Source organism: Saccopteryx bilineata, chromosome X (genome assembly GCF_036850765.1).
Source record: "Saccopteryx bilineata isolate mSacBil1 chromosome X, mSacBil1_pri_phased_curated, whole genome shotgun sequence".
NCBI classification, from domain to species: Eukaryota; Metazoa; Chordata; class Mammalia; order Chiroptera; family Emballonuridae; genus Saccopteryx; species Saccopteryx bilineata.
In genome coordinates this window covers 76,128,570-76,152,030 of record NC_089502.1, presented here as the reverse complement: position 1 = coordinate 76,152,030, position 23,461 = coordinate 76,128,570, and the positions used below count along the sequence as shown (strand labels likewise).

Here is a 23,461-nt window from a genome sequence, read left to right as displayed (position 1 = left end):
CTCTTTTCCTACATACTAAAAATGGCTCAGGAAAAAAAACCCTATATATAGCCTGGGTCCTCTGAACTGCTCTGATTGAGCAATAAGCATTGCTAAGCCTGGAGTGAATAGAGAGGGTCAAACTGTACTCCCCACACTGCATCCCCATTGACTGGTTCTCTTCCCTTCTCTTCTCTTCTCTTCTCTTCTCTTCTCTTCTCTTCTCTTCTCTTCTCTCTCTCTCCCTCTCTCTCTCTCTCTGTGTGTCTTTTCATTTTTAATGAATCTAGGTAAAATCCCTTGAAATTCATAGTGAGCTTCTCTCCACTCCACAGGCTGGGCTGGGTGGGCAACCCTGAAATGCGTTGACACTTGGAACCGCCTCCCTACTGCTAGAGCCTGAGGCCCCAGGAAAACAGGTGCCCCCTACAGATTGAAAGAACCCCTGCACCTTGGCAGGTGCTGTGGTTGCTAGGCAACCTGGAAGATTGCTCAGACTGAGGCAATGGATGAGTACAGGAAGGGGTTGGGGGGAGGAGAGAGATCATTTCTCATCCTATCCACCCTCTCTCTCTGGCGCCCTCAGTAAAGTTATGAAGTTGGAGCAGTGAAGCCTGCCACTGTCTGATAATCTGGGTTCATTTTTTTAAAATTAATTTTAATGGGATGACATTGATAAATCAGGGTACATATGTTCAGAGAAAAGGGTTCATTCTTGAAAGTAGAGCTTCACTGGATGCTCCCAGCCTTTGTATGTGAGAAAACAATTACCCTTGCCCCAAGGGTAATTGTTTATCTGGGAGCCAGAGTCTGGGGTCGCTGAATGCATCAGTTTCTGGTTTGCCAGTTGGGGGCATTGCTGTGGGCATGCATCCTTGGTCAATAGGGAATCTAGCAAAGTGGGCATGGATGGGAATGATTTGGGTGATTATTCCAGTTAGGTATCAAGATTTCCCCACCATTCTCAATGTATAAATTAAGGACTTCCTACTTTAGCTCATTAAAATAAAAAGGCTTAATAGGAATGGCAATATATACTGCTCACAAAAATTAGGGCATCAGGGAATGTGCAGATACTCCAGCACTTTCAGCCTTTTGTACCGTGCATTTGCACCAATGAAATAAAAATTGGTTTTGCATCTCATTTGCATAATTGAACAACTTTCTTTGACTTATCATTTGCTTTTCTGATGTTCTTATTTAATTTAAAGAAATCAAATGCTTCTTTTTTTTTTACCACTTCATATTCATTTTGAAATCTCCTCTAAGGTTTGTATAAAGGCTCATTTCTCCCTCAGTGGAGACAAGTTTCTCACTAGCTTTCCTGAATTAGTTTTTGCTATGGAGTTGGGAGAGATCCTGAGGTCTGTTGACCCTACTGATTAGGGATAGAGCCAGTGGTGGGATTCAAATAACTTAACAACCATTTCTCTGCCCTCATGATTGTTTTAAGTATAAAAAATATATATACCAAAAGGTAGTTTATTATTTCATGCATTTAATACTTAAATACAAACAATAAAAGAGGTACAAAAGCCTGACCTGTGGTAGCGCAGTGGATAAAGCATCGACCTGGAACATTGAGGTCGCCAGTTCAAAATCCTGGGGTTTCCCGGTCAAGGCACACATGGGAGTTGAAGCTTCCTGCTCCTCCCCCTCTTCTCTCTCTCTCTCTCTCTCTCTCTCTCCTCTAAAATGAATAAATAAAAAAATTTTTAAAAAGAGGTTCAAAAAAGAAGATGAAAAGAGTTTTAGTCCCTTCCCCCTACCTCTTTTCAGTCTCTCACCAGTGCCTTACTAGCTAAAGTCATGAGAAGTCAGCAAACAACAGATTTAAAAAACAACAGTCTTGGGGATACCATGATGGCAGCGAAGTAGGCAGACACACAGACTCCCAACTCACACTACCAAACTGGATTACAAATTAATTTAGGAACAGTCAGAGTGAAAAACCATCTTTGGACTACAAGAACAGCTCTCAAAAACCAAGGAGTTACCTGACCTGTGGTGGCACAGTAAATAAAGGTGTCGACCCAGAATGCTAAGGTCGCTGGTTCAAAACCCTGGGCTTGCCCGGTCAAGGCACATATGGGAGTTGATGCTTCTTGCTCCTCCCCACTTTCTCTCTCTCTCTCTCTCTCTCTCTCTCTCCTCTCTAAAATGAATAAATAAATTAAAAAAACCCAAGGAGCAAAGGAGAAGCCACCCCGAGCCTGGTAGGGAGTGTGGGGTATGGTGGGGCTCTCCTGCTTCCAGGAGTGAAAGGGGAGGTGAGGCTGAGACCCAGAAGGGCTCTCATTCCAAGGAGAAGAGCAGAAAATATCGCTCACAGCTACTTGCCTGGGGACCTGGGAACGAGGTGTGCTGACAGGGCTGGCTTGTCTTCCAAAAGGAAAGTGGGGAGAGAGAGACAGATGGTCACGGGTAGAGTAATGCATGTGATAACCTGAAAAGCTGACTCATCCAGTGCAGAGGTGGCCATAGCTGGGGGAGGGGTTGATCCCTCCACATAGCACAAGCCTAAAGTGGTTCCAGGTGACCCACCTCCAGAAAGCTCTCCAGCTCCAATCAGTGCAACAAGACACAGCTGAAAACAGGATGTGGGGAGGAGGGGCAGTAACTCAGGTCTCCATGGAGATCTGAGATATACCTCCTCCTACTGAAATGGAGAAAGCACCCTGCCCCTGGAGAGAAACTGGCAGATCAAGACTTCAGAGTCCCAGGTTACACACACCTCATTCCTGGACACAGTTTCAAATAAGCCCCCTGCTGAGATTAATAAAAAATTACCACCTAGTTAAGAAAACTGAGAAGAAGAAAAAATCAAGACTTCAAAGGGGCTCTACTAGAAAAGCCAAATCTGACAGAAGATTACAAACAACAGCTGATGCCAACCCAAGAAGACGTAGAAATAACACAACTGAAAATTGGAGGCAGACAACACCAACCCTAGATTGAGCCAGCTCTACAAACAACACACCCAAATGAGGGTATACACAGACAAATGGGAAGACAGAGAAGTGCAATCCAAATGAGCCAACAAGAGAAACCTCCAGAAAATGAGCTGAGTGAGATGGAAATAAGCAAACTACTGAATGCAGAGTTTAAAATAATGATTATTAGAATACTGAAAGATCTTAGAACAACAATGGATGGACACAATGAACACATAAATAAAGTGATAACAAGCATCAAAAAGGACATTGAAATAATAAAGAAGAACCAGTCAGAAATGACAAATACAATATCAGAAATGAAAACTACACTAGAAGCAATTAAAAGCAGGCTGGGTGAAGCAGAGGATTGAATCAGTGATTTCGAAGACAAGATAAATGAAAACACAGAAGCAGAGCAGCAAAAAGAAAAGAGGTTGAAAAAATCTGAAGAACCTCTAAGAGAGCTCTGTGACAACCAAAAGAGAAACAACATCCTCATCATAGGGGTTCCTAAAGAAGAAGAGAAAGAACAAGGGATAGAGACCTTGTTCAATGAAATCATAGCTGAAAACTTCCCTAAATTGATACAGGAAAAAGTCACACAAGTTCAGGAAGCACAGAGTATGCCATTAAAGAGAAACCCAAAGAAATATACACCAAGACACATCATAATTAAAATACCAAAACTAAGAGATAAAGAGAATATATTGAAAGCTGCTAAAGAAAAAAAGGCTATCACCTACAAAAGAGCCTAATAAAAATGACATCCAACTTCTCAACAGAAACACTTGAGGCCAAAAGGAAATGGCAAGAAATATTCAAAGTAATGCAGAACAAGAGCCTACAACCAAGACTTCTTTATCCAGCAAAGCTATCATTTAAAATTGAAGGAGAAATAAAAAGCTTCCCAGACAAAAAAAAAACCCTCAAGGAATTCATTACAACCAAACCAATGCTGCAAGAAATGTTAACAGGCCTGTTGTAAATAGAACAAAAAGGGAAAAGAATATAGTAAAAGAGGAATATAGCTTTAAAGAATAAAATGGAAATAAACAACTACATATCAAAAATAACCTTAAATGTAAATGGATTAAATGATCCAATCAAAAGACATAGGGTAGCTGCATGGATAAAAAAACAGGACCCATACATATGCTGTCTACAAGAGATACACCTCAAAACAAAAGATGCACATAGACTGAAGATAAAAGAATGGAAAAAAAGGCCCTGGCCAGTTGGCTCAGTGGTAGAGCATCGGCCTGGCGTGTAGAAGTCCCCGGTTCGATTGCCGGCCAGGGCACACAGGAGAAGCGCCCATTTGCTTCTCCACCCCCCCTCCTTCCTCTCTGTCTCTATTTTCCCCTCCCGAAGCCGAGGCTCCATTGGAGCAAAGATGGCCCGGGCGCTGGGGATGGCACCTTGGCCTCTGCCCCAGGCGCTAGAGTGGCTCTGGTCATGGCAGAGCGACGCCCCGGAGGGGCAGAGCATTGCCCCCTGGTGGGCAGAGCATTGCCCCCTGGTGGGCAGAGCATTGCCCCCTGGTGAGCGTGCCAGGGGGATCCCGGTTGGGCGCATGCAGAAGTCTGTCTGACTGTCTCTCCTGGTTTCTAGCTTCAGAAAAATACAAAAAAAAAAAAAAAAAAAGAATGGAAAAAATAATTCATGCAAATGGGAATGAAAAAAAAAAGCCGGGGTAGCAATACTTATATTAGACAAAATGGACTTTAAAACAAAGGCTTTAAAACAAACTTTATCTCTTTATAGTAAGAGATAAAGAAGGTCACTACATCATGATAAAGGGAGCAATCCAACAGGAAGATATAACCATTATAAATATTTACACACTTAATATAGGAGCACCTAAATATATAAAGCAGACTTTGATGGATATTAAAGGCAAGATCAATAGCAATACTATAATAGTAGAGGATTCCAATACCCCACTAACATCACTAGATGGATCCTCAAGAAAGAAAATTAACAAAGAAACAGCAGACTTAAAGGACACACTAGATCAACTGGATTTAATATATATCTTCAGAACCTTTCACCCTAAAGTAGCAGAATATACATTCCTTTCAAGTGCTCATGGTACATTCTCTAGGATAGACCACATATTAGGGCACAAAAGCAGTTTCAACAAATTTAAGAAGATTGAAATCATATCGAGCATTTGCTCTGATCACAATGGCATGAAACTAGAAATCAAGCACAACAGAAAAACTGAAAAATACTCAAACACATAGAAACTAAATAGCATGTTATTAAATAACGAATGGGTTAACAATTAAACCAAAGAAGAAATAAAAAAAATTCCTAGAAACAAATGATAATAAGCATACAACAACTCAAAATTTATGAAACACAGCAAAGGCAGTACTGAGAGGGAAGTTCATAGCATTACAGGCATTCCTTAAGAAGCTAGAAAAAGGCCCTGGCCGGTTGGCTAAGCAGTAGAGCGTCGGCCTGGCATGTGGGGGACCCGGGTTCGATTCCTGGCCAGGGCACATAGGAGAAGCGCCCATTTGCTTCTCCACCCCCCCTCCTTCCTCTCTGTCTCTCTCTTCCCCTCCCGCAGCCGGGGCTCCATTGGAGCAAAGATGGCCCGGGCGCTGGGGATGGTTCCTTGGCCTCTGCCCCAGGCGCTAGAGTGGCTCTGGTCGTGGCAGAGCAACCCCCCGGAGGGGCAGAGCATCGCCCCCTGGTGGGCAGAGCGTTGCCCCTGGTGGGCGTGCTGGGTGGATCCCGGCCTGGCACATGCGGGAGTCTGTCTGACTGTTTTTCCCCGTTTCCAGCTTCAGAAAAATACAAAAAAAAAAATTTTAAAAAAGAAGCTAGAAAAAGCTCAAACAACTTAACCCTGCATCTAAAAGAACTAGAAAAACAACAGCAAGTAAAGCCCAGAGGTAGTAGAAGGAAGAAAATAATAATGATCGAGAGGAAATAAATGACATAGAGGCTAAAGAAACAATAAAGAGGATCAATGAAACCAAGACCTGGTTCTTTGAAAGGGTAAACAAGATCAATGAACCTTTAACTAGACTCACCAAGAAAAAAAGAGAAAGGACTCAAATAAATAAAATTAGAAATGAGAGTGGAGAAATAACAACTGACACAACAGAAATACAAAATATTGTAAGAAAATGCTATGAAGAACTGTATGCCAAAAATTTAAACAACTTAGGTGAAATGGAAAAAATTCTTTGAAACATATAATCTTTCAAAAATCAATCTGAAAGAATCAGAAAATCTAAACAGACTGATTACAAGAAATGAGATAGAAACAGTTATCAAAAAAACTCCCAACACACAAAATCCCTGGGCCAAATGGCTTCACACGTGAATTCTACCAAATATTCAAAGAACTAACTCCTATCCTTCTCAAGCTATTTCAAAAAATTCAGGAGGAAGGAACACTTCCAAATTCCTTTTATGAGGCGAGCATAATTCTGATTCCAAAACCAGGCAAAGACAACACAAAGAAAGAAAATTATAGGCCAATATCCCTGATGAATTTAGATGCTAAAATTCTCAACAAAATATTAGCAAACCGAATCCAGCAATACATGAAAAAAAAATCATACATCATTATCAAGTAGGATTTATTCTGGGGACATAAGGATGGTACAACATTCGTAAATCGATCAATGTGATTCATCATATAAACAAAAAGAAGGAGAAAAACCACATGATAATTTTAATAGATGCAGAAAAGCATTTGATAAAATCCAGCACCCATTTACGACCAAAACTCTCAGCAATGTGGGAATACAGGGAACATACCTCAACATGATAAAGGCCATCTATGACAAACCCACAGCCAAGATCATACTCAATGGGCAAAAATTAAAAGCAATCCCCTTAAGATCAGAAACAAGGCAGGGGCGCCCCCTTTCACCACTCTTATTCAACATAGTTCTGGAAGTCCTAGCCACAGCAATCAGACAAGAAGAAATAAAAAGCATCCAAATTGGAAAAGAAGAAGTAAAACTATCATTATTTGCAGGTGATATGATACTGTATGTAGAAAACCCAAAGTCTCAGTCAAAAAACTATTGGACCTGATAAATGAATTCAGCAAGGTGTCAGGATATAAAATTAATACACAGAAATCAAAGGCATTTTTTTACACCAACAATGAACAGTCAGAAAGAGAAAGTAAGGAAACAATCCCCTTCACTATTGCAACAACAACAACAAAAAAGTACCTAGGAGTAAATTTAACCAAGGAGATTAAAGACTTGTACCCGGAAAATTATAAAACATTGATAAAAGAAATCAAGAAAGATACAAACAAGTGGAAGCATATACCGTGTTCATGAATGGGAAGAATAAACATCATTAAAATGTCTATATTACCCAAAGCAATTTATAAATTCAATGCAATACAAATGACATACTTCAAAGATATAGAACATATGTTCCAAAAATTTATATGGAACCAAAAAAGAACATGAATAGCCTCAACAATCTTGAAAAAGAAGAATAAAATGGGAGGTATCACACTTCCTGATATCAAGTTATTACTACAAGGCCATTGTACTCAAAACAGCTTGGTACTAGCATAAAAACAGGCATATAGATCAATGGAACAGAACAGAGAACACAGAAATAAACTCACACCTTTATGGACAATTGATATTTGACAAAGGAGGTAAGAGCATACAATGGAGTAAAGACAGTCTCTAACAGATTAGTGTTGGGGAAATTGGACAGTTACCTGCAAAAAAAAATGAAACTAGTCCATCAACTTACACCATTCACAAAAATAAACTCAAAATGGATAAAAGACTTAAATGTAAGTCGTGAAACCATAAGCATCTTTGAAGAAAACATAGGAAGTAAGCTCACCAACATCTCTCGCAGCAATATATTTGCTGATTTATCTCCACAGGCAAGTGAAATAAAAGACAGGATAAACAAATGGGACTATATCAAACTAAAAAGCTTTTGTACAGCTAAAGGCAATATGAACAGAATAAAAAGACAAACTACATAATGGGAGAACATATTCAACAATATATCTGATAAGGGGTTAATAACCAAAATTTATAAAGAACTTGTAAAACTCAACACCAGAAAGACAAACAATCCAATCAAAAAATGGGCGAAAGAAATGTATGTATAGACACTTCTCCAAAGAGAACATACAGATGGCCAATAGACAGATGAGAAATTGTTCAACATCACTAATCAATAGAGAAATGCAAATAGAAACCACAATGAGATACCACCTCACACCAGTCAGAATGGTGCTCATTAACAAAACAACACAACATAGGTGCTGGCGAGGATGTGGAGAAAAGGGAACCTTCCTGCACTGCTGCTGGTGGGAATGCAGACTGGTGCAGCCACTGTAGAAAACAGCATGAAGATTTCTCAAAAAATTCAAAATACCTGACCTGTGGTGGCGCAGTGGATTAAGTGTCAACCTGGAAACACTGAGGTTGCCGGTTCAAAACCCTGGCTTGCCTGGTCAAGGCACATATGGGAGTTGATGCTTCCTGCTCCTCCCCCTTCTCTCTCTCTCTCTCTCTGTCCCCCCCCCTCTAAAATGAATAAATAAATTTAAAAAATTCAAAAAAAAATTCAAAACAGAACTGCCTTTTGACCCAGCCATCCCACTTATAGGAATATATCCCAAGAACATCACATCACTGACTCAAAAAAAGAAATGCACCCCCATGTTTATGGCAGCATTGTTCACAATATCAAATATCTGGAAACAGCCCAAGTGTCCATTAGTGGATGAGTGGATTAAAAAGCAGTGGTACATATATACAACGGAATACTATGTGGTCATGAAAAGGAGGAAATATTACCTTTTACAACAATATAGATGGACTGGAAACTATTATGTTAAGTGAAATAAGCCAGACAGAGAAAGAAAAATATCATATAACCTCACTCATTTGAGGAATCCAAGAAACAATGTGAACCGAGGAACGGAACTGAGACAGAGGAGGGATCAAAGGGACCAGAGGAAAAGAGGACGGAGGGAAAGGGGATGGTAGGATGGGAGAAACCTGAAGGGAAAGGGGGGAGGGAGATTTGGGAAGGGAGCAAGAGAGATGTTGAGGGGAGTACGGGGGATGGGGGGTGCATTTGAGGCTATACTAGAATCTATGTAAATACAGTAAATTAAATAAAAGAGTTTTAAAATAGTAACAAAAGAGTATTAAATAACACCTAAAAAACAATAAAATTGTTAAAGATATTTCCATATATCTTCTTAAAAATTTTTTTTAAAGATTTTTTTTAATTCAGTTTTTTGTAGAGGCAAGAGAGAGAGAGAAGAGGCGGGGGGAGGAGCAGGAAGCATCAACTCCCCATATGTGCCTTGACTAGGCAAGCCCAGGGTTTTTTGGTTTTTGTTTTTGTTTTTTTAAATTTTTTATTTATTCATTTTAGAGAGGAGAGACAGAGAGAGAGAAAGGGGAGGAGCTGGAAGCATTAACTCCCATATGTGCCTTGACCAGGCAAGTCCAGGGTTTCGAACTGGCAACCTCAGCATTTCCAGGTTGATGCTTTATCCACTGCGCCACCACAGGTCAGGCAAGTCCAGGGTTTCGAACTGGCAACCTCAGCGTTCCAGATCGAGGCTTTATCCACTGCACCACCACAGGTCAGCCCCATATTGCTTTTTGACTGGCGTCCTCATTGGCAATTTTTTTCACCTATGGATGGAATGAACATTACTATACTGGTGCTTAGAATACGTTGTTGCACAGATGAACGTCAAAAAAGAGTAAGGAATGTAAATTTGTGATTTCCACAATTTTGGAAGCTGTCTAGGTGCCCACCTTAGAGAGAACCCTGATGACAAGTGCCACTTTAACAACCAGTTCGCCGAACTTAACAAAAAATTATGTATCAGTTCTGCTGAACCCGTGTGAACCTGCTGAATCCCACTGGACAGAGTCCAATAAGAGGGGGAGGGGAATAAAAAGAAGGGGAGGGTGGTAAACAAAATATTAGGCAGCTTCCTAGTGATGTGTCTGGTTTGGGGCTTGCAAATTTGTGGATCTGTGCCCTCCCTCTCTGTTAAACCATGCTGCACACCCCGTCCTCATGAGGGCCTTTGAGGACCAGAAACTCACAGCTTTTTCTCCTAGTATTCTGGCCCAGAAGCAGGCATAGCCAGGCCAAGGCCGTGACCACAATAACCTCTCCGCCTGGGCCTCATTTCTTCCTTCTCAGGTAGTAAAACAGTACCATGGTTGTGGTAGAGCCCCAAACTACTGCAAGTTTAGTGGAGAGCTGTGCCCAGGAGCCCCATAGTGGGCTTTCCCTTGAGAATCGAGAATTGCAAGGTAGAGACAGCATGCTAAGACACCGGCAGCCAGAGAGATACTTGCCAAGTCACTGCCCCAGTGCACAACACCTCCCTGGGGCATGATGACAGGGGGAGGTTCCCTGCTCAGTGTGCTTCCAAAACGAACTGGGTGGAGACTAGAGCTCAGCTCTATGAATAGCCCCCTAGCCCAGTCTGGCTGTCCCAACCCCATATACCAGCAGCTGTGAGTCACTGCTCCTGAACCCCAATGAGTAGATCCCCTGGCCTCCGCCCTCAAGTTTTTGTTACAGACTCCGGCCCAAGCCCTCCCGGAGTTGAGTGTGTGGTCCAGCCCCGGGAAGAGAGTAAGGATGCGCGGTGGCAGGCCTGGACTGAGAACACAAGGCTGGGGGCTAGGGGCAAGGGAGTAGAGGCCGGGACTGGGTGCTTAGGTCAGAGGACCACAGCTGGGAGCCTGGGAGCTGGCAATTGAGGAGGCGGGGGTTGGAGATCCTGGAGGTTGTCAGGGTGAGGTCGGAAGGGAAGAGGAGGGGAGGGGAGGAAGAGGCTGCAGGGCTGTGAGGCTGGGCGACTTAGAGGGGACAGAAGAGTAGGGTTGGGGAGAGGAGGTACGTGCTGAGGGGTGAGAGCCCGCAGCACCGGGCAGGCCCGGCGCCCCAGAGCTGAGAGCGGGATAGGTAGTGTGTGCAGGAGATTCTCTGGGTAGCAGGCGGCGTGGACCCCCGGAGGGCCTCTGCCCGCCCGCCGGGCCCCGCCCACTGTGCCAGCTGCGGGCCAAGTGTGTCTGCGCTGTAGGCAGCTGGGGTGCGCAGGGCAGGGTGGGAGGCGAGAGGGGGTGGGGTCCGGGAGGATGGGGGGAGGAACCCAAATTCCAACTCGCCTCCGTCCATCTCAATCGTGAGATCAAAAGTGGCAGGGGCATCCTGGGAATTGTAGATCCCGGGGCTTCCCAGCGGCCAAGTGGGGGCTTGTCCAGAGGTGGCGGTGGTGCCCCAGGTCCCAGTCTGGCGGGAGGGGGGGAATGGAGAACCAAACCTCCTGAACTCTCCAGAGCTTCTGTTCGATTTGGTGGAGACATGAACTGGGGCGAATGTTGGTGCGGTGAGGGGCTGAAGAGTCGGCCGCACGGCCCCCTCCCTGTTTCCCTTTTTTTTTTTTTTTTTTTTTTTAGATATTTTATTTATTCATTTTAGAGAGAGGACACAGAGAGAGAGAGAGAGAGAAGGGAGGGAGAAGCAGAAAGCGTCAACTCCCACATGTGCCTTGACCAGGGAAGCCCTGGGCTTCGAACCGGCGACCTCAGTGTTCCAGGTCGATGCTTTTACCCATTGCGCCACCGCAGGTCAGGCCTGTTCCCCTTTTTGCTAGCCGCACCCCTTCACCAGACTCCTTATCCTAGGCCAGCTCCGCGCCTGTCACCTACTGTGTAACCCAGGCACTCAAGAGGAGCAAACACAATGGGGAACTTGCTCCTCGAAGGAAAGGCCAGCCGGGTAACCAGACCCTGCCCGTAGCCAAGAGAAGCGAAAACTTGTGGAAATTAAACCATGCCCTCAAGGTCTGGAGTCAAGGACACAGGTCCCCAACTGGCAGGGGAAACAGGTGGCATTCAGCCAACAGGTCAGGGTGATGACCGACAGGGGCCTCCTCTTGGGGCAGGTGACCACCAGGTGGAGCTACAAAGCAACTCTGCCTAGCGCTCCGCGGGCCACCCAATCGCCTCCCTTGGCGTTGACTTCCAGTTTCCCTCTTCAGCCCTTCGTTGCCTGAGTGCTCTCTCCCACCTCTAGCCATGTGTCTCCCCACAACGACCCTTCATTGTCATATCACATAGAACCCTAGATGGAGGGTGCATCCTCTACCCAGCCCCAGTGCTGAGAAGTTGAGACTGGCCAAATGGAAGTGAAATTTATTCTGAAGCAGATTAAGAGATAAGAAACATGAACCAATGTATGTGTCTTGAAGAAAAAGGTTGTGTGTAGTTAAAAGCCACCTGTAGGCACAAAACTCCAGGGCTAAATGGCCTCTTTAGACCCCAGCCTGTAGGCAGGAAAGCAGCTAAATTACAGAGATTAGGGGATACAATGCATGGAGTGGGGTCGGTTTCTCCATCATCTTACATTCTCCAAGAAGGTCGTTTTGACATCTCTTTAGGTCACTGTCCCAAGCTGATCCATCCCTGACACACTCTGTGCTTTCTACACAAGAACATAAAGACACAAGTCTGAAACATTATCTAAGCAATCTGTTCTAAAACATTTTCTTTTCAGAGAAAGGGCTCATGACTCATTCTCTTCCACCATCACCTCAGGTCAAAAACCAAAGGAGAGATGATTCCATGGAAGTTGGGAGCATGTCCACCACCTGGGCAGAAGGCCCCCATAGTTCAAAACCTGTCAGCCAAGTTCAGCCCGCCCCTACCCCAGCAACACTGCACTCAGCTATTCTCCCTTCCTTGTTGGTGACAGATGTAGACAGGCCTCAGACTCGGGGTGGCGGGAACCTAGGCAAGGGCATTCACTCCGTCGGGAAATTGTTGATCCTGGTCAGCAGCACAGCTGTTTCCAAGCCTGGAGAGGTGCGGGAGGCGTGGTGGGGATGAGTAAGGGGAAAACTATGGACAAGAAAAACGAGAAGAGGGGAGGAAGTGCTTACCAGTCATCTCTGTCTTCTCAGTGCATCTCCTACGGGGAGAAAAACTTCCCATTGTGAGTTCTGCCAGCTTCCAGCACAAGCTTTTGACCCTGGATTTCCCCAAATTGCTTTTCCCAGGTTCAAGCTAACTTGGTGTCTAAGGAAGGGTCTCAAAGGTACCTAACAGACCCCACCCCACCCCCCAGGAAGCACATAGAAGTCTGAATCTGTCCCATAACCAGGACTCTGGGGAGAATCAAGATCCAGAGAGCTGAGGCACAGAGCACTCACCCACGGAGGAGGAAGGGCCACAAAATGAGCAGGGTGGAGACACAGTTGGTGAGGAGCCACATCATTAGGTATGTCTGAGGGGACTGTGGGAAGGAGAAAAGGCCCCTGTCAGTGGCCAGCGCCCCAGAGGTAGTACATGGGGGGGGAGGAAGGAAGAGAGGGACAGGGTTAAGGAGAAGTGAGGAGGGGGACAGAGGAGAAGGGGGACAGTCTCAGAGCCCTTACAATAAGCCAAACGGGATAAGGCATCTGCTGCAGCAGCTGGCAGTCGTTGGTGGTGACTGAGTCCACCCCTGTGCACCAAAGTAGGGAGAAGAGCCAGGGCTTGTTCACTACAAATAGGTTCACCAAGACATCGTCCTCATGCAGTGCCCTGTGGAGGTGAATAAGAAACAGAACATCCAGCCGTGACCAGATAGCTCGGTTGGTTAGTGCATTGTCCCAAAGCACACAGATTGCCGGCTCAACTCCTGGGCAGGACACATACAGGAACTAATTGATGTTTCTGTCTCTTTCTCTAAAATCAATACATAAAACTTAAAAAACAAACAGGGAACATCCAGAATTGTGGGGCACAAGGCATGGGAGGCTGCCTCCATCCCGCTTCAATCTACAGTGTCCCTGCCAAGGAGCCATCAGTCCCACCTTAGCTTGGCAGTCCCTGACCAGAAGTGATTTTCTTTGCATAGCTGGACTCTGTCTTTTGATGGGTTCCTATCTTTGCTGTCTGGGGCCACAGAAATATGTCTCTTCATGACAACCCTTGAGACATCTGAGGAACAGTGACCACATCACCCTCCCTTTCTTGTAGTGCGTGTGCCCAAGATAGAGACAGGAAGGGAGAGAGAAGAGAAGCATCAACTTATTGTGGCACCTTAGTTGTTCATTGATTGCTTTCTCATATGTGCTTCGACCGGGGTACATCAGCCGAGCCAGTGACCCTTTGCTCAAGCCAGTGACCTTGGGTTTCAAGCCAGCAACCTTGACCTCAAGCCAGTAACCTTGGGCTTCAAGCCAATGACCTTTGGGCTCAAGCCAGCAACCATGGGGTCATGTCTATGATCCCACGCTCAAGCCCACGAGCCAGATGAGCCTGTGCTCATGCTGGTGACTTCGAGGTTTCGAACCTGGGTCCTCAAGTGTCCCAGGTTGATGCTCTATGCACTGCGCCACAACCTGGTCAGGCTGACCACATCCCCTTGAGTCTTCTCTTTTGTAGGCCCAACAGCGGCTGGGGCTTGTAACCTGGCTTATCATTTCCTTCACCATGGAAACCCTTTTAATCTGATCTCACTCCAATTCATCAATGTTCCTTTCGGAGTATGGGGTCTGCACCTGCATGTGATCTCCAGGTGACTTTCACAAGCTTTGAGGGGAGCAAAACTCTTCCAGCCTTATGGGCACAGTGCCTATATGAAGGCAGCACCAGGTCAGGTCTGTTTCGGCAATGCAATGTGCCACCAAGGATTCTATGCCCACTGTTCAGTCAAAGCCCCAGTCTTCTCCGCATGTTCCTGCTAATGCTAGTGTTTCCTATCTTGCCTTGGTGCCACTGAGCTGCTTTAGGCCCCAAATATAGGTCTTTCTGTCTATCCCTGTTGCGTTTCATCTTGGTGCATTGGGTCCGTCCTCTCAGAGTACTTAGGCTCCTCAGGGCCTTCATTTCATCATCTATGTATTCATTAGCAGTTCACATCTTCTGAAACATGATCAGCAGTCGACACTGACCAAGACAAGACTAAGGTGAGGGCCAAACTCAATGTTGTGCCTCCCTCCGTGGTGACAACTTGGGGAAATATCCTTAAAATACTTATGATAACTGGGCTGTCATTCAGTGCACAGTTTTTCTATCTGAATGTTTGGAAGTTCATCGTGTCTACTGGTTGGGTCAGCCTTCGGGGCCCAGCTTCCCTTTGCAGTTCTCTCCTTTCTTTCCTCTGCGTCCATCCTGTCTCGCACTTAGCCCTTTGATGTAGAATGAAAGCTCAAATCCTCCTCGTGGCCCACAAGGCCCACAGGGCCCTCCCCCACCTGGCTCCTGCCGCCCTCCCCAGCCTCGCCCGCCCCTCGCTCACGAGGCTGCCATCCCTGCTCTTCCACAGCTCCTCTCAGTGTTCGCTCTTGTGACCCATTCGCTCTCAGCCCAGACACCACCTTTTCCTGATGCACCCCCCAAGCCCCTCAGTCCCAACCCCAATAGCTCTATCGCATCTCCCCATTTAATCATCTTTATATCACTTACTGGTGTCCAATATGCATATATTTTGTTCAGTGGTTTATTCTCTTTTATTTGTATGCCCAAAGCCTATAACAACTAGTGCCCAACAGTTAGCAAGTGTCTGATCAATATTTGCTGTGTGAATGAATGAGTACATGAATGGCCTTCACACTCCCGGCACTGACTCTTCCCCACTATGAAGCCTCATGCGATGCCCTCGGCTCCTTTCCTCTGGCACTCACTTTATGTCCAACTGTGGCAGGTCCTGATAGGGGAGGTTCAGAAACAGGGGCCGCTCAGTTCTGTTGACTCCCCGATGTCCATATATCTGGCGCATGCTCGGTGCCCGTTGTTGGACGTTAGCCCGATCTTCATCTGGGAGCCAAAGGACCTGTGATTCAGGGAGGATGGCCATGAAGCTAGGGATGGCCTGGGGATCCCAGGGGCAGGGGCAGGGGCAGAGCACAAAGCTTTGATCACATAATGGGGTACATGAGCTTGGGTGGGACCCTGGGGCAGGAGCAGCTCCAGATTGTCACCATGGTCTAGGGAAGGCAGAAGGGATGGTGAGGGGCACTGGCAACATCACCATGGCTGGAGGCACCCTTGCATTCAGCACGGTCTCCAATGTCTGGTTCACAAAAGTATCATGGTATGTGTGGTTTTGTGGGGGGCGGCGCAAATCAAACATAATGGAAAGGTTGAGGGCTGTGGCTTCCTTCAGGAGCTCTTCCAATGTGGGTACTGTCTGATTCTCAGCCTCTGTCCGATCAGGGCCCGACAGCTGCTTGGCCTCCCGAAAGGGTGGCCTCTATAAGAAGAGGAAAAGTTTTTCAAGACCAGAAGAAGCTTTTGGGCCATTGCCCCATCATCATCAGCTTATTTATTCCCCCACTCGGTGTCCAGCTTCTGCCCACCTCTGAGCCAGGGGCTTTCCATCCTCCAACCATGGCCGTTTCCATACCCTTGAACACCTTGATCTGTGACCCCAACCTCCTACCTCCCCAGTTTCCCAACTTCCCGTCTCTCACTACACTTCTCATGAAGACCTCTGGGATCTTAACCCCTTGGTTTTCTCCCAAGCCGTCAGCAGCGCTCTCCCTGCATCTACATCCCCTACTCACGGTCCCTCCACGGCTTGAACTACTCTTCCACAGCATCCTCGACAACGTTCCTGACCAACCTGTTCAGCAGACCCTAAACTCTGAGTCAGCTTTACCACTGCCTGCCTCCTGTCCCCTAGGGGGGCAGAGCACACCATGTGGACTATTAACACTGCAGTCCTGTTTTCGCTCCAGTGCCACTTAGCCATCCTTTCACTTGTCCCTGATTTGTTCCCTCTCCCATTCCTCCTTGAGGCTATTCCAAACCTCAGCCGCTCTCTTCTCCTCCTCTTGTAATCACCACATGACCTTACATCCTAATCACTGGCCTAGAAAAGCAAGCTACCTAACAGTTACTAAGTACTTACTGTGGACCAGGTAGTGTTAGAAGAACTTCATGCAACAGGACTTGTCTGGGAAGCAGGTGAAAATTTCCTCTTTGCATGATGAAAGATTAGATGGAGAGAAGCACTCTGCCCCCCTACCCCCACCCCCCACCACACAGAGACCTCTCTGCTCACTTGCTCAGTCAGGTCCTGTCAGTCAGCTCCCTTTTCCACTAGGCGGGAGGGACTGCGGACAGAGCCTGTGTGCCCCTTGCCCAGTGCAGGGCTCAGCAAGTGCTTATCAATGAGTGAACTCTGTCCCGAGTGCCCCTGCACATGGCTGTCTCCTGTCGCTGTCCTCACCTCCAGGAACCAGGCCCCAGCATTGAGTCTCTTCAGTTCCGCTGAGGAGAAGTCACTGCTGTGGGCGGTGACGCGTGTTGGGAACACGGCTGCCACATCCGTGGTTCGGCTCAGGTGCTCATCATGCATGAGGAAGGGGACACCATCAGAGCTGAGGGCAGAAGGTGCCAGCAGGCCAGCTGTGGGGCTGCTCTCACTTCCGGTGGCCCCTGCCCTGCCGCCTGCTGGTCCCGAGCCACCCTCACCTGACCATCACATCGGTCTCAAACACGGCAGCTCCGCATTCAGCCGTCTTCCGCAGAGACATCAGGGTGTTCTCAGGGGCCAGCTGGGGCAGGCAACGGGGGAGAGAGTGGCAGGGCAGGTGGGAGCCTGGGAAGGGAAGCCCCAGGCCTGGCTGATGCAGCCCCTCCCACTGGCCAGCATTCTGCCCGACACTCACCATCGGGGCCCCTCGATGGCCCACCAGCCTGGGCTTGGGCGGTAAGTCTCTGGCTTCCATGATACAGGGGGAGGAGATGCATAGGGGGACCAGGTAGATGGCCAGGACAATTCCAAAAAACAGGCACAATAGCAGAATCCGGTGACCTGCGAGGAGTGAGGGGAGGCGCTGGAGGAAGGCCAGGGGTGGGCCCCGGGGTAGAAAGCAGAGCGCTGGTGCAGGGAGTTGGGCAGCGAGGCCCTGCCGCGCACGGGGTTGGCACCTCTTCGGTGAACACGGTAGAAGGTATCAGCCACAGGCCACGCGAGGACAGTGACACAAGCAACGGCTCCAATGTGAAGGAATGGGGCTGTGGCCTGTGGGTGAGAGTTGGAGGGGGAAGGGGATGGCTCTCCTCTCCAGGGCCCTCCCTTTCTCCTCCGAGGACCTGGCTTTTGGAGCTCAGAGCCTCTTGCAGTCTCGGGGGACCAGTGAGCAAGATAGGTCCTGGGGTTGGCCGTAGGCCAAGGCTCTGTGCCAGGCACTGGAGATGAGGCACTCACCTGCAGTGACAGGCCTAAGCTTAGCCACTCCTGCTTCCATTGGACGTCCAGCACAACCAGGCCGGAGGGCACGAGGAGCATAATGAGGAGCAGCAGCACCTGGGGGACCCAGATGAATGGGGCCTCTATGTCAGCCTGGGGCCATGGTCACCTGGGCTGCACAGTACTCCGTGAAAACAGGGCCCTTCTGCTCCCCTGACTCCTCCACCTTCTTCCGTTTAGCAAATACTTCCTGGGTTTCAGGTCCTGGGCTTGAACCCGGTAGGAAAACGAGGCCCTCAGCCAGAAGGCAGCTGAGTGCGGGGCCCAGGGACCTGTGTCCCACTCACTGCCATTCCCACTCTACCTTGTGCACACCGTGCAGATGCAGAGGCTGGCCACAGAACCACAGGAACACAGCCAGGACCTGGACAGATGGTGTAGGCGGTAATGAGGCAGAGAGAGGTGGGTCATGGAGGTGGCTTCCAGGGTGACACTGCCCTCCCTTCTCCCCACAGTGGGACAGGGTAGAGCTCAGTAGCAGGGAAGAGCCCAGGAGGGGTTAGGCCAGTGCCGGTGCCCCCTTCCCCCTGACCCACCAATAGCAGGGATGCGTATGTGACCAGGAGAGAGACAAAAAGCTTAAATGCCAGGGACCAGTCCATCCAGTGTCCCCAGTGGTGGAACAGGAATCTGTGGGAGGGGAGAGGCAGGCCTCTGAGTGCGGGAGAGGGTGTTAGCAGTGGCCCAAGGGGCTTGAGGGTGGGCGGACCTTGAAGGAGGACTAGAGGGCAGTGAGGGGCACCCCTTCAAGGGCCAGGGACTCCAAGGACTTGGGAAGGCTGCGCGGAGGGGTCTTCTAAGGGACGAGAGCACCCAGGGGTTCCAGAATGGGAAGTCAGGTGCCGTGTATGCTGAGCAGAAGGGTCCATGACACACTCGTTGAAGTTGTGCAGGTCATTGAGAAGGATGAGCCCGATGTACAGCCAGCCCAGGGACAGGAGGAAGGTGAAGACAAGCAGGCTGAACCAGACACACTCGCACTGGAAAGGGGCAGGGAGGAGCTCACAACCGATCCCCACTTCCAGCTCAGAATCCCCAGTGGAGAACAACAGCTCAAGGAGACTTCCTGCCAGGCACTGGGCTGCTCTGATTTGCAGGAAGCTCTTCCCGGATTTGAGAGCGCCTTTCTTCCTGGGGAGTACAGGCCCCTCCCCTCCAGGCCCCCTCCCCTCCAGGCCTCTCCCCTCCAGGCCCCCTCCCCTCTAGGCCCCCTCCCCTCCAGGCCCTCCCCTCCAGGCCCCCCCCCTCCAGGCCCCCTCCCCTCCAGGCCCTCCCCTCCAGGCCCCCCCCTCCAGGCCCCCTCCCCTCCAGGCCCCTCCCCTCCAGGCCCCCTCCCCTCCAGGCGGCCTCTGCTGTAGACTTCCAGCTCCCACCCTACTCCACCTGGCTGGTCTGCATCCTCTTCTGGGGGCACTGCCTCCAGTGGCAGCTATACAGGCAAAGAAGGCAGCGGGCCCAGACGGAGCAGCAGTCCTGGAACTCGGCCATGGTGAGGGCCTAGGGGAGGAACACGCCGCTGTCAGGGCCTCTGGTAGAAGGCAGACCTCAGCCTTCCCCCCAGTGTCTCCGAGGAGCCTGGGAAAGAAGCAGAGGCCTGGGCTGCTGCCCAGCAACGGAGGTCCCAGACGCCAGAGGAGGCGAGCAAAGGGGGCCAATCTCCAGGCTTTCTCCTTTCCTTTAGTCTGGATACCTGGGCAGTCAGCAGGACACCTGGGCAGTCCCGCCTCTGCCGGCAGGACGAGCACCCAACCTCTCCTACTTCACAGCACCCCATGTAACGGCATCCAGCTCTGGGGCGGCACTGCTGTCCCGGGGCGGGGGGGGGAGGAACCCACAGAAACTGTGGGAGCTGGGGCGAACTGAGTTCAGCAAGTTGAGGCGGATCTGGCTAAGCTTCTGGCAGCCTTGCCATACGGAGCCTTCCACCTCAGGAATTAGGAGTAACCTGAAGCAGGAGTTCCAGTTCTGACCTGGGGCTAAGGGGAGGCCTAGTTAGTTGGCCAGTTGCTATGGATACAGATTGCACACTTCACAAAGCCCTGACTGAAGGATCCTCTGTCTCCACCTTCCAGGGGGTAGGGACATGGCCCATAGGAGAAACGCGGGGAGGGGGGGGATAGGCAGCCTTCAGAAGGGGCTCTTCTGTCTCCGCACCTCTGGGAAAGCCAAGCCCTCTCGCCCCAGTCTGATCCCTACCTGCCCAGCCAAGTCCACAGCCTGGCCAGGAACGCAGTCTCCACCTCCTCCCTCCGGGGCCCCACCCTCTCAGGTGCCTTGGGTGAAAGTGCAACAAATACAGGGCAAAGGTATGTGGGGGTGTGGTTGTCTTGGGACAGGTGATCCCTGGCCTTCTGCTTTCAGGTCCTCCTGAGACTGACCCCCAAGCTAGGCTGGGTGGGATACTGAGTGTCCGGAAGAGGGGTGCGATTTGTGTACAGGCGTGCGTACTAGTGGCTGCAGCACACATGGGTTCGCTGATGATCTCGGGCGGGTAAAGGAGCTCCTGAACACACCCAAAGTGTGTGCTCTCTGAGACACAGCCTCCTGTCATGTGGGCTCTGCTGAGGCTGGGGAGTCTTAGCTGGGTTCACAGTGCCAGGCTCCTGAAAGGACGGGGTGGCTGTCCCTGAGACTGCCCTCCTTACCTTAAGCGTGCCTTGGGAAAGAAGGTTAGGGTGGGTGCAGAGGGGTGGGGGCTGGGGCTGGGGCACAGGAACTTCTCTGCTTTCTGTCCCCCTCCCAGGCAAGAGCCATCCCAAAGGAGGCCCTGCCCGTGCCCAGACCGGGACTGGGTTGTGGCAGCCTGCCCCAGGCTCCATCTGCACCTCCTGCCTCCCCCCAGGTTCTGCCCCTGGGCCTCAGGCACCGCCTGCCTGAGTCCCACCTCCGTCCAAGAGCTGTCTGGAAACGGTCAGGGGGCAGAGCAGGGCGCTGCCCAATCCCTGCCCGTGGCAGCTGCCCCGCCCGCCCCCCACCTGCAGCACCAGCCTGCCCGGCCCTCACACCTTTTCAGCGGCCACTCTGCTCCACACCGCGCGCACCACACTGCACCGCACTGCTTCCCAGCGCTCTCCAAGTTGTGTGCCTCCTCCCTCTTCCACTCTGCGGCTCAGCCCACCGGTCAAACAGGTGGCATGGTTGCCACCTATAGGAGGCTGTGTGGGTCCTCTCTGAAGGCCTGCAGCTGCTCTCGGGCCTGTGCCCAGTCCGGCTGGGAAGATGGGAGGGAGGGAGGGGAGTGTAGCAGATCTGCTTCTTTAGTTGCTGCTGCCGATCAGGGGGCTTTGGGGCGAGGAATTCCTTTGTGCAGCCTTCCCTGTCCCTCTGTCCCGCCTCCTGCTCCCCTCAGTCACTGCTGGGGCTTTGTCCTGGCTCAGGAAGGCGCGGGCTGAGGGCACTGGCAGGCAGGAGGGAAGCTGGGGGGAGGTGACCACGCAACTTGGCAACTTGGCACAGGAGAAGGGCCCCAGCCAGCCCCCGGGGGAGTGGTGTGTGAGGGAGTCCAGCATTCAGTCTCCAGCTTCATGGGAGGGCAGGCTTGGTTCATCAGCCTCCCTTTCCTCTTGGGAGGCTACTTCCACTTCTGCAAAGTGAGTGAGAAAGAGAGAGAGAGAGAGAGAGAGAGAGAGAGAGAGAGAGAATTGCAAGCTAGTTCCTGCATTCTGGGCAGTAGGTTGCCTTGTTTCTCAGCCAGGGGTCCCCATGGGCCTTCCCCTCCATCACCCCGACAGGATATGCTCATTCAGGATGGCTGGGACTTGCGTCATTCCAGCCGCCTCATCTCTAAGGCATCCAGTTTCCTTGCAAGAATCATTTGGGGAATGTGGGGTGTGAGGGTCACAGTCTTTGGAAAGATCAACACATTGTCTACGTAAGAAACGCTCCAACCTGTAAGAATTTTTATGAGTTTTTTATTTTATTATTATTATTATTATTTAGAGACAGAGAGAGGGATGGATAGGGACAGACAGACAGGAACGGAGAGAGATGAGAAGCATCAATCATCAGTTTTTCATTGCGACTCCTTAGTTGTTCATTGATTGCTTTCTCATATGTGCCTTGACCACGGGCCTTCAGCAGACCAAGTAACCCCTTGCTTGAGCCAGCGACCCTGGGTCCAAGCTGGTGAGCTTTGCTCAAACCAGATGAGCCCGCGCTCAAGCTGGCGACCTCGGGGTCTCGAACCTGGACCCTCTACATCCCAGTTGGACACTCTATCCATTATGCCACCGCCTGATCAGGCTTATGAGTTAATTTGAGCCAAACTGATGACAATTGCTGGGAAGCAAACTCCTACAGGACTGAGAAAATGCTCCGGAGAGTGGCAGCTGTGCAGACTGTTCTGCACACTCGAGTCAAAGGAGGAGATGCAAGGGGGCTCCACGAAACCCACCTGAGGCAGGTTAAGAGGTCAGGACAGTGGAAAGTGGGGAAACCTCAGACTGGATCAAAAGGAAAACAGACATCCTTCTTTTACAGTGGTGAATACAGGATAGTTAATAATTTACACAGTGAATAGAGAAATAGAGAGGTATGTGGGACAAGACAACAATGGGGGTGCAGTAGGTGTGTCCTGAGGATTCTTGGAAAGAGTGTTCTGAAATGCCAGTAGGTTGTCATAGATGCACAAAGACAATCAGAAGGCTCAGTTAAGGTAAAGAGTGACCTTTGTCAAGGGAGCTACAGGCCTAGGACGTGATTACCCACCAAGATCTGCTTTTAGACACTTTTGGTGCAGACCACCCTGTGCGGCTACTTTGTCCCTGGGTTTGTAAGGCCTGCTGTGCAGGCCTCCCCATGCTTGTCAGCTTTAGCATGTGGCCCGTTTGCAGCAGAGGGGGTGCCAGCACTTGTAGTCAGCTGAGCGCTGAGGCCCAGGGCTCTGCATGGACCAGGGCTTGGGCTGCCTTGACTCGCTTTCCTGCTCTACCTTTTGGCAGACATGGTGGCTCAGCCCATTATGGGTCAGCGCAGTGTGGGTGGGAAAGGCTGCCTCTCTGGGGACAGCTTGGTCACCCCTCCCCCTGCACACACTGGGATTGCAACAGCAAAAAGACTTCTCTTATGCCAGGAGACAGCTCCCTCCCTCCCGGCCTTCCCATTGTATCCAGGGGCTCTAGTTGGCAATGGCAGAGGCTCTCTGGCTCCCTTGACATTAAAATGCAAAGAGAAGCAGGGCTGCTAGCTGGCAGGCCAGAGGGCTGCGGGGGCACCTAGTCTTCCGCAGGCTTCGCTCTCAGCAGGCCGTCCTGCTGTTTCCTTTGCCCCTGTGAATTCCAGGAGTCCTG

At 49.6% G+C, this 23,461-nt stretch overlaps 1 protein-coding gene across 5 annotated transcripts; it reads right to left on the bottom strand.

The window, feature by feature from the left end:
• Positions 1-12,106: 12,106 nt before the first annotated feature.
• Positions 12,107-21,550, bottom strand: GDPD2 (glycerophosphodiester phosphodiesterase domain containing 2). Of its 5 annotated transcripts, XM_066250080.1 has the most exons (16): positions 19,864-20,100; positions 19,557-19,670; positions 19,050-19,153; positions 18,710-18,803; positions 18,478-18,537; positions 18,132-18,230; positions 17,852-17,945; positions 17,590-17,735; positions 17,393-17,475; positions 17,148-17,298; positions 15,945-16,166; positions 15,598-15,746; positions 13,363-13,510; positions 13,138-13,220; positions 12,868-12,896; positions 12,107-12,782 (listed from the first exon to the last, which is right to left on the bottom strand). In XM_066250080.1, exons 1-16 carry the CDS (start codon positions 19,945-19,947, stop codon positions 12,730-12,732), a joined length of 1,713 nt encoding a protein of 570 aa, XP_066106177.1. In that variant the 5' UTR covers positions 19,948-20,100; the 3' UTR covers positions 12,107-12,729. The 5 variants fall into 5 exon arrangements, with proteins under 5 accessions (XP_066106177.1, XP_066106178.1, XP_066106176.1 ...); XM_066250081.1 differs by lacking the exons at positions 12,868-12,896; positions 19,864-20,100 and adding an exon at positions 21,179-21,550 and having other exon boundaries at positions 12,107-12,826; XM_066250079.1 differs by lacking the exon at positions 12,868-12,896 and having other exon boundaries at positions 12,107-12,826; positions 19,864-20,101.
• Between the last annotated feature and the right edge of the window lie 1,911 nt (positions 21,551-23,461).

Excerpts from the sequence above, each read along its gene's own strand:
- GDPD2 (XM_066250079.1), bottom strand. The coding sequence starts at position 19,947 with ATGGGGTGCTGTGAAGTAGGAGAGGTTGGGTGCTCGTCCTGCCGGCAG. Across the intron at positions 18,804-19,049 it reads GACCTGCACAACTTCAACGA|ATTCCTGTTCCACCACTGGG; the intron begins GTGTGTCATGGA and ends CCCCTCCCACAG. Across the intron at positions 13,511-15,597 it reads CTGCCACAGTTGGACATAAA|GGCACTGCATGAGGACGATG; the intron begins GTGAGTGCCAGA and ends TCACCTCCACAG.